Source organism: Nanorana parkeri, unplaced genomic scaffold (assembly GCF_000935625.1).
Source record: "Nanorana parkeri isolate BGI_ZX_2015 unplaced genomic scaffold, ASM93562v1 scaffold2458, whole genome shotgun sequence".
In the NCBI taxonomy this organism is placed as follows: domain Eukaryota; kingdom Metazoa; phylum Chordata; class Amphibia; order Anura; family Dicroglossidae; genus Nanorana; species Nanorana parkeri.
In genome coordinates, this window is record NW_017308726.1 from 35,087 (window position 1) to 50,376 (window position 15,290).

The 15,290-nt window shown below is 44.5% G+C and overlaps 1 protein-coding gene across 1 annotated transcript in view; it reads right to left on the minus strand.

Annotated features, from left to right (window-relative positions):
* Positions 1-13,682, minus strand: part of GNS (glucosamine (N-acetyl)-6-sulfatase) — a 35,194-nt gene extending 21,512 nt beyond the window's left edge. The window contains exons 1-4 of the mRNA XM_018573619.1: positions 13,530-13,682; positions 7,678-7,737; positions 4,493-4,696; positions 1,559-1,624 (exon numbers count right to left, since the gene is read on the minus strand). Of these exons, the coding sequence (XP_018429121.1) occupies positions 1,559-1,624; positions 4,493-4,696; positions 7,678-7,737; positions 13,530-13,676 (477 nt within the window). The 5' untranslated portion in view covers positions 13,677-13,682. The remainder of the gene's footprint in view (positions 1-1,558; positions 1,625-4,492; positions 4,697-7,677; positions 7,738-13,529) is intronic.
* Positions 13,683-15,290: the final 1,608 nt, after the last annotated feature.

Consider the following 15,290-nt stretch of genomic DNA (forward strand, 5'->3'; position numbering starts at 1 on the left):
GGGCTTTAAAAAATCCTTGAAGGAGCTTTAAAAAAAAAAAAAAAAAAAAGCTACGCTGAATTTCTTCAACATAAAGTGGAACTTTAACCATGTGGGTTTTTTCAGATCAGGATAGTGGGTGAAAGTAAGATCTTCTGCTGCTTTGTTTCCACTCGGGGATTTACCCCCACTTCCTGTCCTAGTGGCAACCAAGGCATTACTCTGAGCTGTTTTCCCTCCTTGGAGTGCACTTACATTTCTATTGAAATGTATGCAGAATGCATTATATATGGGTGTGGGCTGGAGTTCTACCTTAAAACTTCAGTTAGACCTTAAGACTCAGTAGGGGTAATTTATCAAAACTGGAGCAGACAACATCTGGAGCAGATTTGCACTGCAACCAATCAGCGACTCGGTCTCATTTTCAAATCTCAACTGAGCAAACTGGAGAGATGCTGATTGGTTGCCATGGGCAACTGCTCTAGATGCTGCCTGCACAAGTTTTGATAAATTCCCCCCACTACTAAATCTTAACTTTGTGTTAACTTACATAAAACTGTTGGATCAGTTACACATGTGACATGTATTCAAAATGGAAGATTCTAAAGCTGAAGGCTGCATTCACATCAGCAGTTGCACTAAAACGCACAGCTGCTGGTGTGCATTCCAGACAGTGTTGATGTACCAATCCTGGCACGGTTTACCTTTTTTTCCTTAGAGCTTCACTGAAGTGTCATGAGTGACATTTCATTAAGTTCTATGGGCACATTGCGGTGTGGTGAGGTTGTACCATGTTGCCACAGTGCAGAGTGATGCTGTTCTACTGCATTGTGGTGATGTGAACTGAAAACAAAAGAGGTGTATGTTGAGCGCACTCAGATAAGTGGATTCTTGCATGGGGGGGTGTAATGGAATGGATATGTGGCTGCAGCATGCTGCTCTTTTGTGGGCAGGTGAAGATGTCCTGCCAAATACTGAAAACAAGAAAAAACTCCATTTGGCTGTGGCGCTCGCGTGTTAAGTGTGGGAGAGTAACAATGTTGCACTAAGAGTATTTCGAAACTTGATATTAAGTGGCAACAACTGATGTCAGGCTACAAAGGAGGGTTCTGTCAAGTTGGCAAACCGATGGTAGTGTGTGTGCGTGTGTGGATGAGGAAACCACACACTACCATCGGTTTGCCAACTTGACGAACCCTCCTTTGCAGCCTGACAACAGTTGTTGCCACTTAATATCAAGTTTCAAAGTACTCTCAGTGCAACATTGTTACTCTCCCACACTCCACTCCATTTGGCTGTGGCGCTCGTGTGTGTTTTCCGGTGATGTGAACTGAGCCCATTTGTAACAAGGCAAAATACCAATACTGTTAGAAAAGCAAAATATAAGAACACTTGCCCTGAAAATATAAAAATGATGCATTGAGGAAAGTTTCTTTGTTCTACTGCTTGAGATCTGCCTTGGCAGTTTACAGCACTCTCACATGGAAAATTAATAAATCAAAACTCTGATCAAAATAAGTGCACAGGAATCAGACAATACAAAAATGCCCTTAATAGATTTACTGAATGTAATACTCACCAAACCGAACCAGTAACTCCAGCCAGGAGGCACATGACCTATTCCACCAGCATCATCTGCTCCGTACTACAAGAAGAGACAAGGAAATAGAAATGAAAATGTGTTAAAAAAAAAAAAACACCATCTATTAGTAACACATATAGCTACAACAGTTACATAGTATTTGAGGTTGAATAAAGACATTAGTCCATCAAGTCCAACCTATTAGGATCTCATTCTAGGAGTACCCTTAAGAAATCCCTTAAGAAATCGTCCAAAAGTTTCTTGAACAATTCCACATTCTTTGCTGAAATCACCGCCTGTGGCAGTGAGTTCCAGACCTTAACTGATCTTACTGTGAAGAACCCCCTTCGCCCCTTGTGCTGGAATTTGTTTTCCACCAATTTTAGGTGGTGGCCTCTAGTTTTTGTAATGGAGTTAATTTTAAACAGTTTATCGCTAATGTTGCTACCACCATTGAACATTTTGTACATGGAGATCATATCCCCCCTTAATCTCCTCACCTCCAATGTGAACAGTACCCTACAGTCTTAGGCCTTGCTTGTACTGTACACGTCACATCCATTATTTAATCAGGCAGGGGTATATATGGGATATGGTTACAGGTGTATCCTGCAGTCTTAGGTCTTGCTTGTACTGTACGTCGCATCCATTAATCAGGCAGGGGTATATTTACAGGTGTACCCTGCCGTCTTAGGCCTTTCTTGAACTGTACGTCACAGCCATTATTTATCAGGCAGGGGTATGGTTAAAGGTGTACCCTGCCGTCTTAGGCCTTGCTTGTACTGTACGTTGCATCCATTATTTATCAGGCAGTGGGGGATGATTTGCGGGGTATGGTTGCTCCCTGCAGTCTGCTTGAATAAACTATACTGGCATTTATTAGCTCTTCCTTAATTGTTCACCAGTTAGCTATTAACTTCCATTGCCTCCAACTGTCGTATCAGATAAAAATTTGTTGGCGTGAACAAGCCTTTACCAGACTGCACGAGTTTCTCAATATTAATGGAAATCGTGAAAATAGGATTTTTGTACTCACCGTAAAATCCTTTTCTCTCCGTTCATTGAAGGACACAGGGCAACAGATCGTAGATCCTGAATGGTAGGGTATATCGCCACCTGCAGGAGAAGGACGCTAGGCACATAACAAGAGACAAAGACAGCCTAGGGGCGGCCCCTGCTGGTGGCCAAACCCCCCACTTGCTGACAAGTCTCCAGTAAGTAACAAGCAGTTAGGAGTGTACACCCCATAAAAGAGGGCGGGACTTGTGTCCTTCAATGAACGGAGAGAAAAGGATTTTACGGTGAGTACAAAAATCCTATACACAGGGCAACAGATCGTAGATCCCGAATGGTAGGGACGTCACCAAGCAGTACACACTGAGGGATGGGCAAAGGAACAGGGGAAGGAAACGGCAGAGCGTGCGCAGGCAAGAGCCCTACGTCAACGAGCGCCCAAAAGCGACACCAAAAATTCAGCCCCAGCAGATGATAAAGGACCCTGCAAGGGTACCGCAGCACCCACAGGGCAGACCAGCCACCCAAGACCCCGAATGGAGCAAAGGCGACCAGTAAGTGGTGCACGCACAGGCCGCACCGAGGGAACAGGAAGTATCCGCTGGCGGAAGCCCGTAGCCCCATTAATAGCCAGCCCGCAGTCGGCTGGCACCAGGAACAGAACTTACACCCTGGAAAAACAACGGAAGGTCGTGGTGCAGCCAAGACACCGGACGCGTCGCGCCACCAGCGGAACCGAGTAAGGGACCGCAGAGGGATTGTCCCCACAGATAATAAATGCCCCAACACACAGATAGCACAGTAGGGAGGAAGGGAGCACAGTAGGGAGGAAGGGACCCCAGTACTTACGACCCCTGGCCCCGGTGTGCACTGTCCCAGCAAAGGGAGATGTATTGTCCCCCAGCATGAGCTCTCCAGCAGTCAGATCTGCAATCCAGCTCATCCACCCGCGGACCGGAAGTGACGTCACGCGGGAAGGGCAAGCCGCCCTCAACCAAGATGGCGGCCGCGGCATCCGGACTAGGCCGGAGTAGAAGCCGGGGCCTCGATTTTTGCAACCGCCCCGAACGGGCACCGAAGATGGAACGACATGCGGCCGCAGCAGCCAGCTAGGCCGCAATAGAAGCCGGGGCCTCGATTTTCGGCCACCCCGAAAAATGGAGCGTACATGCGTCCGCCAGCTAGGCCGCAATAGAAGCCGGGGCCTCGATTTTCGGCCCGCCCCGAAAAACGGAACGTACATGCGTCCGCGGCAGCCAGCTAGGCCGCAATAGAAACCGGGACCTCGATTTTCGGCCGCCCCGAACGGGCGACAGCAACCCCAGCAGCAGCTACTCCCAGGCACCCCTCCAGGACCATCTGTGTCCCCAGGCCAGGTCTGCCAATACTGCAAGACCAGGCACACCAGCCTCGACAGGCTGCTCAGCATGGAGGAAAAGGGAGGGGGGCCGAGGCACGTGAGGGAACCTCGGTCCCCAGCAGAACACCTCGCCAGAGCCCACAGCTACCTACATCCAGGCAGCCCGACAGAGCGTACTTACGACCTCCAGACAGGTAGCTTCCAATAAATGACTAAACGCTCCTACAGGAGTATTCACAAAAGGGTTAAGAGTTTGGAGAAGGGAACAATCTAGGACAACATAGCTGAACTGGAAAGTGAGCTGAATTGGAGAATTTTCCCAAATCAGCTATTTTGTCCTACATTGTTCACTTCTCGTGCCTTCTCCAAACTCTTGAACAGCCCTGTTAATGTTTCTTTATTTCCCTGAGTGTGTTCATAAGCACATTTTATGGAAATAACTGTAGATTGTCACAGGGAATCACTTTAGCAGTGTGTACGATTTTGAAATAAATGTGTAAAAAACTGTCTTGTGCATACATTTGAATTGAAGAAATATGAATTACAAAAAACATTACCTGATTTAAATACTTTCCAGCAAAGAATGTCTGGTAGCCAGAGGAATAAAGAAGAGCTGGAAAGGTGTATGGCTCCTGGGTCTTTTGCCAGGCTTTGCTGCTGCAGTTTCCCTCTATTGTGTTGTTGATAACATGGTGGTTATGTGGGTACCTTCCAGACAGAATGCTGGCTCTGCTTGGGCAGCACAGAGCACTGGCAACATACTGTAGACAAGAAAAATGGTAAATGTTATATAAACTGGTAATTCATATCTAACAGCCCTCAATGTCTGCTTTTATTGTATCATTTTAACTAAAAGCTGATATAAGCACACAAAATCAAGACGGCAGCATGAAGTCTGTTGCATAGGCACACTCTAAAAACCACTCTTTAGTGCTAACACCATAATCAATACCAGCCACATCAGAATTTAGTCTGTTGAGGTCAGACCTGTGCAACATAGAATCAGGCTTGCTATGGGATATTTATTATTACAAGTATTTATATAGTGCTGACAATTTACACAGCGCTTTACATACTGTACATTCACATCAGTCCCTGCCCTCAAGGAGCTAACAATCTAAGGTCCATATCTCAGATACACACAGGGCCGATTTAGACCGGAGCCAATTAACCTACCAGCATGTCTTTGGAGTGTGGGAGGAAACTGGAGTACCTGGAGGAAACCCACGCAAGCACAGAGAGCACATGCAAACTCCTTGCAGGTAGTGTGTATATACATATATGAACTCCTTTTGAACAAAGGTTTGTGTAGATGAGCCTAGACTTAATTTTTCAGATGCATTCAGCTAGCTTTTGAGATACTACAAAGTTCCATCTGAGTTACTTCACAAGTGCATCTGTCCTGCATTGACCTCTGAAGCTGTTTTTGCATAGGGAGAAAAGCAGTTTTCACATGAACAAAAGCTCGTATACACAATCCTTGAGGATGATGTTTTTTCATGCAACCAGCTACACAGGGAAAACTGCTCTCCCAACCCTTACTTTTTGCTCTTTATTGTTTTACCTCCAGTTCTTATTTTATTACAGCACTCCTGTTAACATACTACAGACGGTAGAAGAAGGAAAGCGGCATTTCCCATTGCCCAAGCCCGTCACTGACCATACAGTACACATCAGTCTGGTGTGCTTCGGGCATATTCACTCACATTTACTGGACTGACAATATCCACGAGAATAATATCCACTACCGTCTCTAGCTTGGTCTATGTCCACTCAAGGTATTCTATTCTCTAGGACAAAGCCCAGTACATGTGTGACCTTTAGAAAAACTCCAAAAGAAGGAGTAGAGTAAAAGGCCAAAAAATCCAAAACTGCACCACAGATACCAAATCATTTTAATATAGATGTCAAAAACAATGGACATATTAAAAAAAAAAACCCCAATAGGCTTGCCAACCCTAATCCATAAAAAAAAAAAAAACACAACCACCTTTAAAACCCCACCATAAAGACAGTCTCCTGAAACATAAAAAGCACTATAAACCATATTATATACAGTATATTGTATATTTATTTTACCAACTTCTAAGAGAATAAATGAGATCACTGAGCCAGAGGAGAGCTGTTAAGTAAACTGTTGAAAAGGACACCCAATGAAAGGCCTCACATTTATTGCAGAAATCAACTTTCTTAGAAGCTGTCATACTGGTTTGTGAACCAGTGAACATATACAGTAAAGGACTGCAAAGATGGACTTGCCCCAAGGTGCAGATGCTATTGGGACTGAAGACACAAACAAGTAGATCCGCACACAGGACTGTAGTTATACAAAAAGGTGGTTAATTATGTGTGTTGGACCAAATTATGTGATTTTGTTTAGAATGGATGGCGACATACAGGCTAAATTTTAACCAATGATTTTCTGCTTAGGATATTAGGAGAGTCTGACCTTCTAAGCTTTTATAGGTGCTTTTATGTCACAGGAAAAATTATATTGTTTACAACTGAAAACAGTTGCCATGAGCTGATTATACTCCATCATGGAAAAAAGCTGTCGAGAGTTTTAACAGTAGCGGAAATTGTTTTGTAATTTGTGTGCCATCCCTCACTGAATATTGCATGCAGTTAATGAGGCGAAACCTGAAAAACAGCCTACGTTGCCACCATCTGGAGCATACATACACACAGCAATTGCCTGCGCCGTGCACACCAATTACTGCGCAGTGACTGCATCCAGTTATTTCCTGAATCAAAAGTTACTTTTAAATAGAACACATGCTCTGTGTATTTTCACTATATTATGAATGCAGACCACACAAAACAATATGCTGGGCAGCATGTTGTCTGTGTTTATATACCAATACTGGAAGTCCCATTAAGGTAACCAGGTGGCATGTAATGACCACCAGGTGACGAGGGAGCATGGAGCCAACTTCCTGATTGGCCACATTTCCGACCAATCAGGAAGATAGGCAGGAAGTCATTACACGCTGACCGGCTTCCCGATTGGCCGGGAAGCTGACTCCATTCTCCTTTATCACTCTGGCCAATCAGGAAGCCGGGGGGAGAGTCATTAGCCGCCCCAGCTTCCTGACTGGCCGGGAAGCCTTATACCAGAAGTTCCGGTATCGGGATAAGCATCGGGAACATTTGGTCTACTAGTATCGTTAGATCCCTAGTCATAACATTTGAAGATGAAAAGTCTTGTCTTGATAACAGCTAGATAAAATAATTCATAATTTTTATTCATCTATATAATCTTAGGATTTTTGTACTCGCCATAAAATTATTTTCCTTGGAGTCCACTTAGAGCACAGGAAGTCAATAACTGTTGGGTTATACTGCCTACTACCGGAGGACACTGGCAATCAACAAAAAATGTGGGGGAGCCCAGGATAACAACTACTACCAGCATGCCTCAGTTTTTTTTTTAGCAAAGCAGTTCCAAGTGCACGATCATAAACACAGAGGGGTGGGACCTGTGCCCCTTAATGAATACAAAAATCCTATTTTCATAAGATGCCGGGAGCCATACAATCAGGACTCCTGGGCCATCAGTTCATTATGTGTCCTCAATTCTACATTCCACCTTCATTAGCCTGATACTGTAAATATCCAATGACATTTGTGCACACTAATGCCACTTGCATCATCCCTCCTCCGCTGCGGCATACAAAATCCAGAAATACCATAACATTTTAGAGCACCATAAAACTCATCTCAACCCAAATGAAACACTTACCGCATTGGTAAAAGTAAAACCTTTATCTCCAATCAGTTCTTTAGTTTTTTTAAAGGGGGTCTAAAAACCTGATTTACTAAATGACAGTAGTAAGAGGATTCCTATAGCCACAGATCAGTTTAAGACCTGCTCTAAAAGTCAGAATCTTACTAGTGGTGAAAGAGAAATTTAAAAAAATACAGATTTCTTTCATATCTTATTGCTTTAATGCCGTGATCTGGAACAAGTATGCACAGAAAGACTTCCAGAAGCTATGTTTGCAGTCTCGGGATGGATAAATAAAAGGTTAATAGAAAAGCTAAAATACTTTACTGGAGAAAATACTGTTGCAGGATCTCTTCAGTACTGTCCGTATTCGAAGGCTATAGTAAAGTTCAACTAAGTACTAGGGTTTTATTTATTGAAGGTATTTATGCAGCGCTTTACATAGTTGCACATTAACATCAGTCCCTGCCCTCAAGGAGCTTACAATCTTAGGTCCCGATCTCACATACATACATACATACATACATACATACATACATACATAGAGGGCCAACTTAGAGAGGAGCACATGCAAACTCCTTGCAGATAGTGATCTGGCCGGGATTTGAACCAGGGACCCCCAGTGCTGCAAGGCAGAAGCTAGAAAAGGACATTATTTCTGTCCATCGGTTACTTTGATCAATCCCAGCAATATTGTTAACATGGTATTATGTCAAAACTTGCGTATAGGTCCGCATGTGGACATGTACAGGGCCATTTAATACAGATTCACATCTTTACTAGATGTACCTCATTAAAATATAAGAATCTGACCATTTTACATTATCACTGAGCAGCACATATATAAAAAGGAAGGTTGTGAAAACATTTCCATGTGTAAATACAGTCCAGGTATACAAAACCCACATCAGTCAGTTGTGAGTTGTTTGATTATTAACAATACCACAAACTCAATGGGGAGAATTCATGAAAACTGGAGGAGACAGAATCTGGAGCAGTTGCCCATGGCAACCAATCAGCTTCTCTCTTCAGTTTTTTCAGTCAAGCTTTGAAAATGAAAGAGAAGCTGATTGGATGCCATGGACAACTGCTCCAGATTTGATAAATTCCCTCAATGTACTCTGGAACTTTCATGGTACCAGGCATGTGACTTAAATATCCAATGACCTAGGCTATCAATACATCATTTATTATATACAATTCAATGAAAATGCACATCCAAAAAACAATCATGGAGTTTATTACTCATAACCTGTTGGATTCCATTTACATATATTCCGGTAATACTTATAGCATATACCAACAGCCTCCTATACCCTAAATTGTGGCCTAATAGTCCAGCAGGGAAATGGGGAGCAATTAAAGCGTTTACAGCGTTTACCAGATCTTTAATCTACTTCATCAGGGGTTTTGAAGGAGGCAAGTTAAAAACAAGGGAGAAGGACAAACACACACAGGAATTGACACGGATGGAATGAAGCGAGCGAGAGGCAACAAACTGCTGGACTCTACTTAGGAGACCTTTGGATTTGAATTAAAGATATTGGAGCTTCCCTGGACCCTTTGTGCGTCTATGGCTCCGCCGTATGTTACTTTCTGGGGGTGATGAGAGTTGCTCCTGTCCCCCTGGTGTTAGGTCCCTCCATGATACTTGACCCCTAGATTTATACCGATCCCCCTGAAGAAGCCTACGAGCGTAACGCGTAGGGGACTAACAAAGCAATACAACACTGCATATGAAAATCAAGGAATTATGAATATACATAGTGAAATATGAATTATGAATTATATATATATTATGAAATGTGAAAATAATTTTAGGGTTATAAGAATCATGTATATATATGAGCATTGTTTTTAATATTCATAATTATGCAATAAATCTTTTATATGAACATCAACAAATTTGTACGAATTATAACTATACGACTACCCTCAAGAAAACCCCTGCACAACCTAGGTTGTATAATGTGTAGATTTTTGACTAAGTTTGGGGTGAGGCCTCTATTCACCTGGGGGAGTACTTTGGGAAGTGCCTGTTTTGGAAGGTAAAAACAAAACCTTAAGCATCTCCCAGTGGAGGAAGGGGGGGTGCTGCATGCAATAAGGGAATTTCAGAAACCAGTCCTATCCTTACACCAATACAAGTGCTTAATTTGTTACCAAAATATATACTGCACAGGCAGGTCTCCACAAACCAAAGTGTCAGCAATCAATTTAATGATGGCAAGAGGCCTATCCCTATCCATCAACTATTTGTAGTGACTTTTTTAAGTCAAATAAAGAATGCACCAACTGGTAAGCTTGGTGGCACCTTTGGAAAAGATCAGCAGCAGGGAGCCAGAGCTGAGGTTCTATTTGAATAATTAGGCTGATCTTTAAACACATGCCCTCTGCCAAAGCAACATATTTAAATTAGGACAATTAAGTGTCCTCTACCGCTGTCATTTCAGAGCTGCAGACAACTAGAACTGGTCAATGAGCATGTAAATGCTAGTAACAATTTCTATTTCTTCCATAGCAAATGGACTCTGACAGGCTTATTCAGTTAAAGGAGAACTATGGGGTCAGTGTTTTTCCCCATAGTTCTCCTTAGGGTAACGGGAGGACACAAACTAGCGCCCTCGTTACCCTAAGCTCAGTATACCGCGAGCTACAGCTCGCGGTATACTGAGACGCCGCACCTGGAGCGGATCCCGACTTAGATGACGGGATCCGCCCAGCTGCGTGAGTGACAGCTGGCTCTGCCTCTCTAGAGGCAGAGCCAGCTGTACCCGCCCCCTCCCCCGTCCGTTCCGCCAGTCAGCGCTGGCAGATCGGAGAGGGGAATCCAGCCGTGACAGGATCGAGAGGTGAGGGAACCCGATATGTGTTCCCTCACCTCCCGATTTACTGAGCCGACCTGTGACAGTCTCATTGTCACAGGTCGGCTAGAACTATGAGGTGAGTGGAAATCACTCATCTCATAGTTCTCCTTTAAGTTAATTGTTTACCTGGAGCACAGCTTTAAAGAAAAAACTTCACGTTTATCTTTGAAACAACAACAACAACAACAACGGCACCTTTAGAAATGTTTAGTGATGACAATCTACAAGCAGATACTCCTAGATCATTGCAAGCTTTGCAGACCCCATTTTTCTTTTCTTCCCCATTCTTCTCATTTTTACTAATGACAGATGAATCCAACTCCCTTTACTTCCTGGAACACTGGCAGATGCGACTAGGAGATGTGACCATGCACATCATCCCAAAGGAAAACATGTCTTCACCTGAGATCTCACAAGGTTTTGCAGATGAGATTTCCCAGCAATGCTCTGTGATGTAGCCCTCCCAGAATGCATCTCATAGTCATGGGCTGCATCACCAATGCCAAAGAGGACCAGGAAGTGGAAAAAAACTAACTAAGCTAAAGCCAAAAATGTGTAATGAATATAAATATGATTTTGTATCAGCATGCAGAGCTGCAGGCTGATTTAATTTTAGTGAAAGGGGGTCAAAGGTACTAAGAACCAAGCAGATAATGCTTTCATTTGTGAATGATCACTGGAGACTAACACTGCGTGGTTTTACCCAATATTTAGAAAGGGGAACATCTTTTTCCTTTATCTGCTACTGCTTCCCTTTTTGCTGTACAACTGTGTAGAGGATATTGATCATTTTGGCCCTATTTTGTTACCCAATAGGACATGGCGACACAAAATCACGATCTTTTCACTCATAGGTCAATTGAAGTGACTAATGAAAACAAATGATTAAAGGAAAACAATTCTGAGAGTTATCTAATAATGATACACATTTTATTTTATTCCATGTCATATTGGTCCTCAACCAAACCGAAGATCTCACACGGTTAAGACATGCATATACAAGACACTCCTGTTACAGAACACTAGTGATGGGCCGAACACACCCGAGTTTGGTTCCAGTTCGAACTTTAGAACATAGAAAACGTTCAAACTCCGAGCTCATGAAAGTCTATGGCAGGGGTGCCCACACTTTTTTGTGTCAAGATCCACTTTTCAAATGACGAGCTACATGAGATCTACCAACGAAACAAAATCTCCCTCGCTCTCTCTCTCCTGGCTGCCTCTCCTTGCTCTCTCTCCTCGCTCTCCCGGCTGTCTCTCCTTTCTCTCTCTCCTCGTTCTCTTTCCTCGCTCTCTCTCTCCTGGCTGTCTCTCCTCGTTCTCTCTCTCCTGGCTGTCATTCCTCATTTTCTCTCCTGGCTATCTCTCCTCTCTCTCTTTCCTGGCTGTCTCTCCCCGCTCTCCTCTCCTGGCTCACCTTGCTGTATTTTGCAAACAGTGCAGTGCAACAGGCTGTGTAAACTAATATTCTTTGATGTAATACATAGCACTTCAACCAAACGGCACAGGTTTTTTAAATTTATTTATCAGTATTTTCTAGGGGTGCTAGATGTTTCACGTTATGTTTTTTGTATGTATACTGGCTATTCCATGTGAATGTAAGGTACATGTACCCCTGGAGAATGTGTCTTTTCTTACCTTGCTTGTTAGTTAGTGAATTTGAAGAAAAAAAAAGTGCATGGGGTTCTCCCTCAAAGTCATACCAGGCCCATTAAAAGGAGAACTATGGGGTTAAGGCTTTTCCCCATAGTTCTTCTTAGGGTAACGGGAGGCGACAAACTAGCATCCTCCCGTCACCCTAAGCTCAGTATACCGCAAGCTACTGCTCGCGGTATACTGAGGCGCCGCAGCTGAATTATGTCGTGATCCGCCCAGCTGCGTGAGTGACAGCTGGCTCTGCCTATCTAGAGGCTGAGCCAGCTGTACCCGCCCCCTCCCCCGTCCAATCCGCCAGTCAGCACTGGAGGATCGGAGCGTGGAGGGGGGAATCCAGTCCCTCCCCTGTCACGGCAGAGAGCTGTGACAGGATCGAGAGGCGAGCGAACGCCGGTATGTATTCGCTCACCTCCAGATCTACTGAGCCGACCTGTGACAGTCTCATTGTCAGGTCAGCTAGAACTATGAGGTGAGTGAAAAGCACTCACCTCATAGTTCTCCTTTAAGGTTTGGTAGGAATTTTAAGGAAGAACCCCATCCCCAAACATTGGGGGGGAAAAAAAAAAAAAGCATGGGATCCCCCCTAAAATTCCTAATCAGATCCTTGATCCGAGCACAGGCCTGGCAGGGCAGGAAAGGTGGGTTTCTGATCCAGCGCAGACTCTCTGCTTTCTGCGTCCTATGGTGTCTGGAGCAGATTTTAACTGCAGCCAATCAGCTTCTCCCTCTTATTTTCAAATCTTACTTCGGCAAACTTAAGAGAAATGCTGATTGGTTGCCATAACTGCTCCAGATTCTGTTTGCTCCTGTTTTGATAAATTCCCCCCAGTGTGTATACATTTCAACAACACACAAATGCACGTAAACACAATGCGAATCAACCGAAGAAAAAAAAAAGGGGAAGAAGGTTTTTTGACCCTTTCAGGAAAGGGAACAAAAATACGCTCTAGAACTCATGCCAACAGACATAAAAATGTATGTTAATGCATTGTGGCAGGGGTGGGCAACATCAGCCCTCCAGCGGCTGTGGAACTACAAGTCCCATGAGGCATTGCAGGGCTATGACAACAAGAAGAATGTTGGGATTTGTAATGAAAGCACAGCTGGAGGGCCGGAGTTGCCCTGCGTTGTGGTGAGTTTGTATGTGCGTATAGTGTTAAAGGACCCTACATAAAATAGCACTGAGCAGAAGAAGGCCACAGAAGATCCAAATACAAGCTTTGTTTCCTGGCATGATCAGACAAACAGCCGAGGACAACTACTAGAAAGGAGACAGCACACATTCCACAGTCATGTCCCCACTCAGACAAGCAGTACAGGAAGCCCCTACAACAGGTCAGTTACCATGCCACCCATGGAGACATCCTGATCATCTGTCAGGATCAGCACTATGTTCGGTCTCTGGGATTTCCCCTCCACAGCCGCTATACACAGGAAAGCCGGGATCAGAAGACACAGCCATGTACCCGGCGACCCCAGAGCACTCATCATCTTCTTCAGGGAGGTGTGTCTCTATACGGAGAAAGCCTCGATCTTCTATTTCATGGCTCGGCACAGAATTCACACGCATAGATCCAAAGAGGAAGTAGAACGATACTGGTCAGCTGCTCTATTACAGACGGTCACATGCCTGACAACAACAGGAAGGGAGAGCGGGGAGGAGGGAACGTACGCTAGGAGGCGTGTCTACTCTCCGAGGGGAAAAAAAGTGAGCGCAGGGAAGAGGCGGAGTACACTAAGGGGCGTGTCCCCAGTGAGGTGGTGTTCTATCAGAAGCGCACACTAGGGGGCGAGTCTCACCACTATGGGGTGTGGGTGCGCCGCGCGCTCATCGCCACCTACTTCCTCCCTGCACTTTGTAGTCAGATGTGTGTGTGGTCAAATGCTGCAAGAGACACTGTCATAATCAAGGCTGTATTTATCCTAAATGTCAAGTCCACCTGTGCAAAAATGTAATAAATGCTCCCATTCATTTTCTTATAGGAGCATGCAAAGTGTTGGTGCTGCCATTGGTGGATCGTGGGTTGAATGATTGGGTTTTCACAGGCTGTTCCCCCAGCCCCTGTGCTACCAAGGTATGGATTATGGCCACTGGCGTAACTAGTGACCTCAGGGCCCCAGGGCAAGAATCCATGAAGGCCCCCCCCAAGAGGGAAAAAATTAGGTACATTGTTTAAAAAAAATGTAGAGAAAAAAAAATGATGTTAGGTGTTACCGGGATATTAAATATCCTGGTAATCAGCGCTTACTAGGGGCACCGCAGAGGCGGCTCTAGAGTTTGTGAGGCCTTAGGCAAAACTCACATGTGAAGCCCCACTTACACCCATAATGAATTTTTTTTAATTGAACTGCGATAAGTGATGGTAAGGTGATCCGGAAGGTGAGCTGATTAGGGTTGCCACCTTTTCTTATAGCAAAACCCTGGAGGGGTTTTGCTTTAAGAAAGACAGCCAGGAGGGAGAGCGAGCAAAGAGACAGCCAGGAGGGAGAGCGAGCAAAGAGACAGCCAGGAGAGAGAGAGAGTAAAGAGAGACAGCCAGGAGGGAAAGCGAGGGTGCATGAAGCAGTGTTTTTAAAGTGTGGCAACATGTCAATTATTTGCCACTCAGTGACGACACATTGGCTGAGGTTCTGCGATTTTATGTTTACTCATTCATGCTCTTCTGAACAACCTCCCCTTAGTAGCAGAGTTTGGCGTTTCCTCATCCAGTTTTAAGCCTCCTACACAGCTGTTTGTTTTAGTTAATCAATTTCATATGTAGGTTGAAATACAGACATTATCATTGACACCTGCTTGGTATATTTGGTTAATCATATACCTGACTTTAATCCTACAAAATCCCTGACTTTGTGCGGGCTTGTTCACACCAATAGCGTGTGTGTTCCAGAGCGGTAGCTGCTGGAACGCACAGCGAACGCTTAGAAACTTCTCCCCGCGTTTTGGGGCGGGAGGGGGCGTGGTGGTGCATTGAATTCAATGGCACCACTTCCACGCCCCCCTGCCCGCAGTGCAATCGGACGCGTGGCAAAACTTTGCCAGCGTTGCGTTCCACTTCAAACGCAAAAAATAGAGCAAGCCCTATTTTTTACGTTTGCAGTGGAACG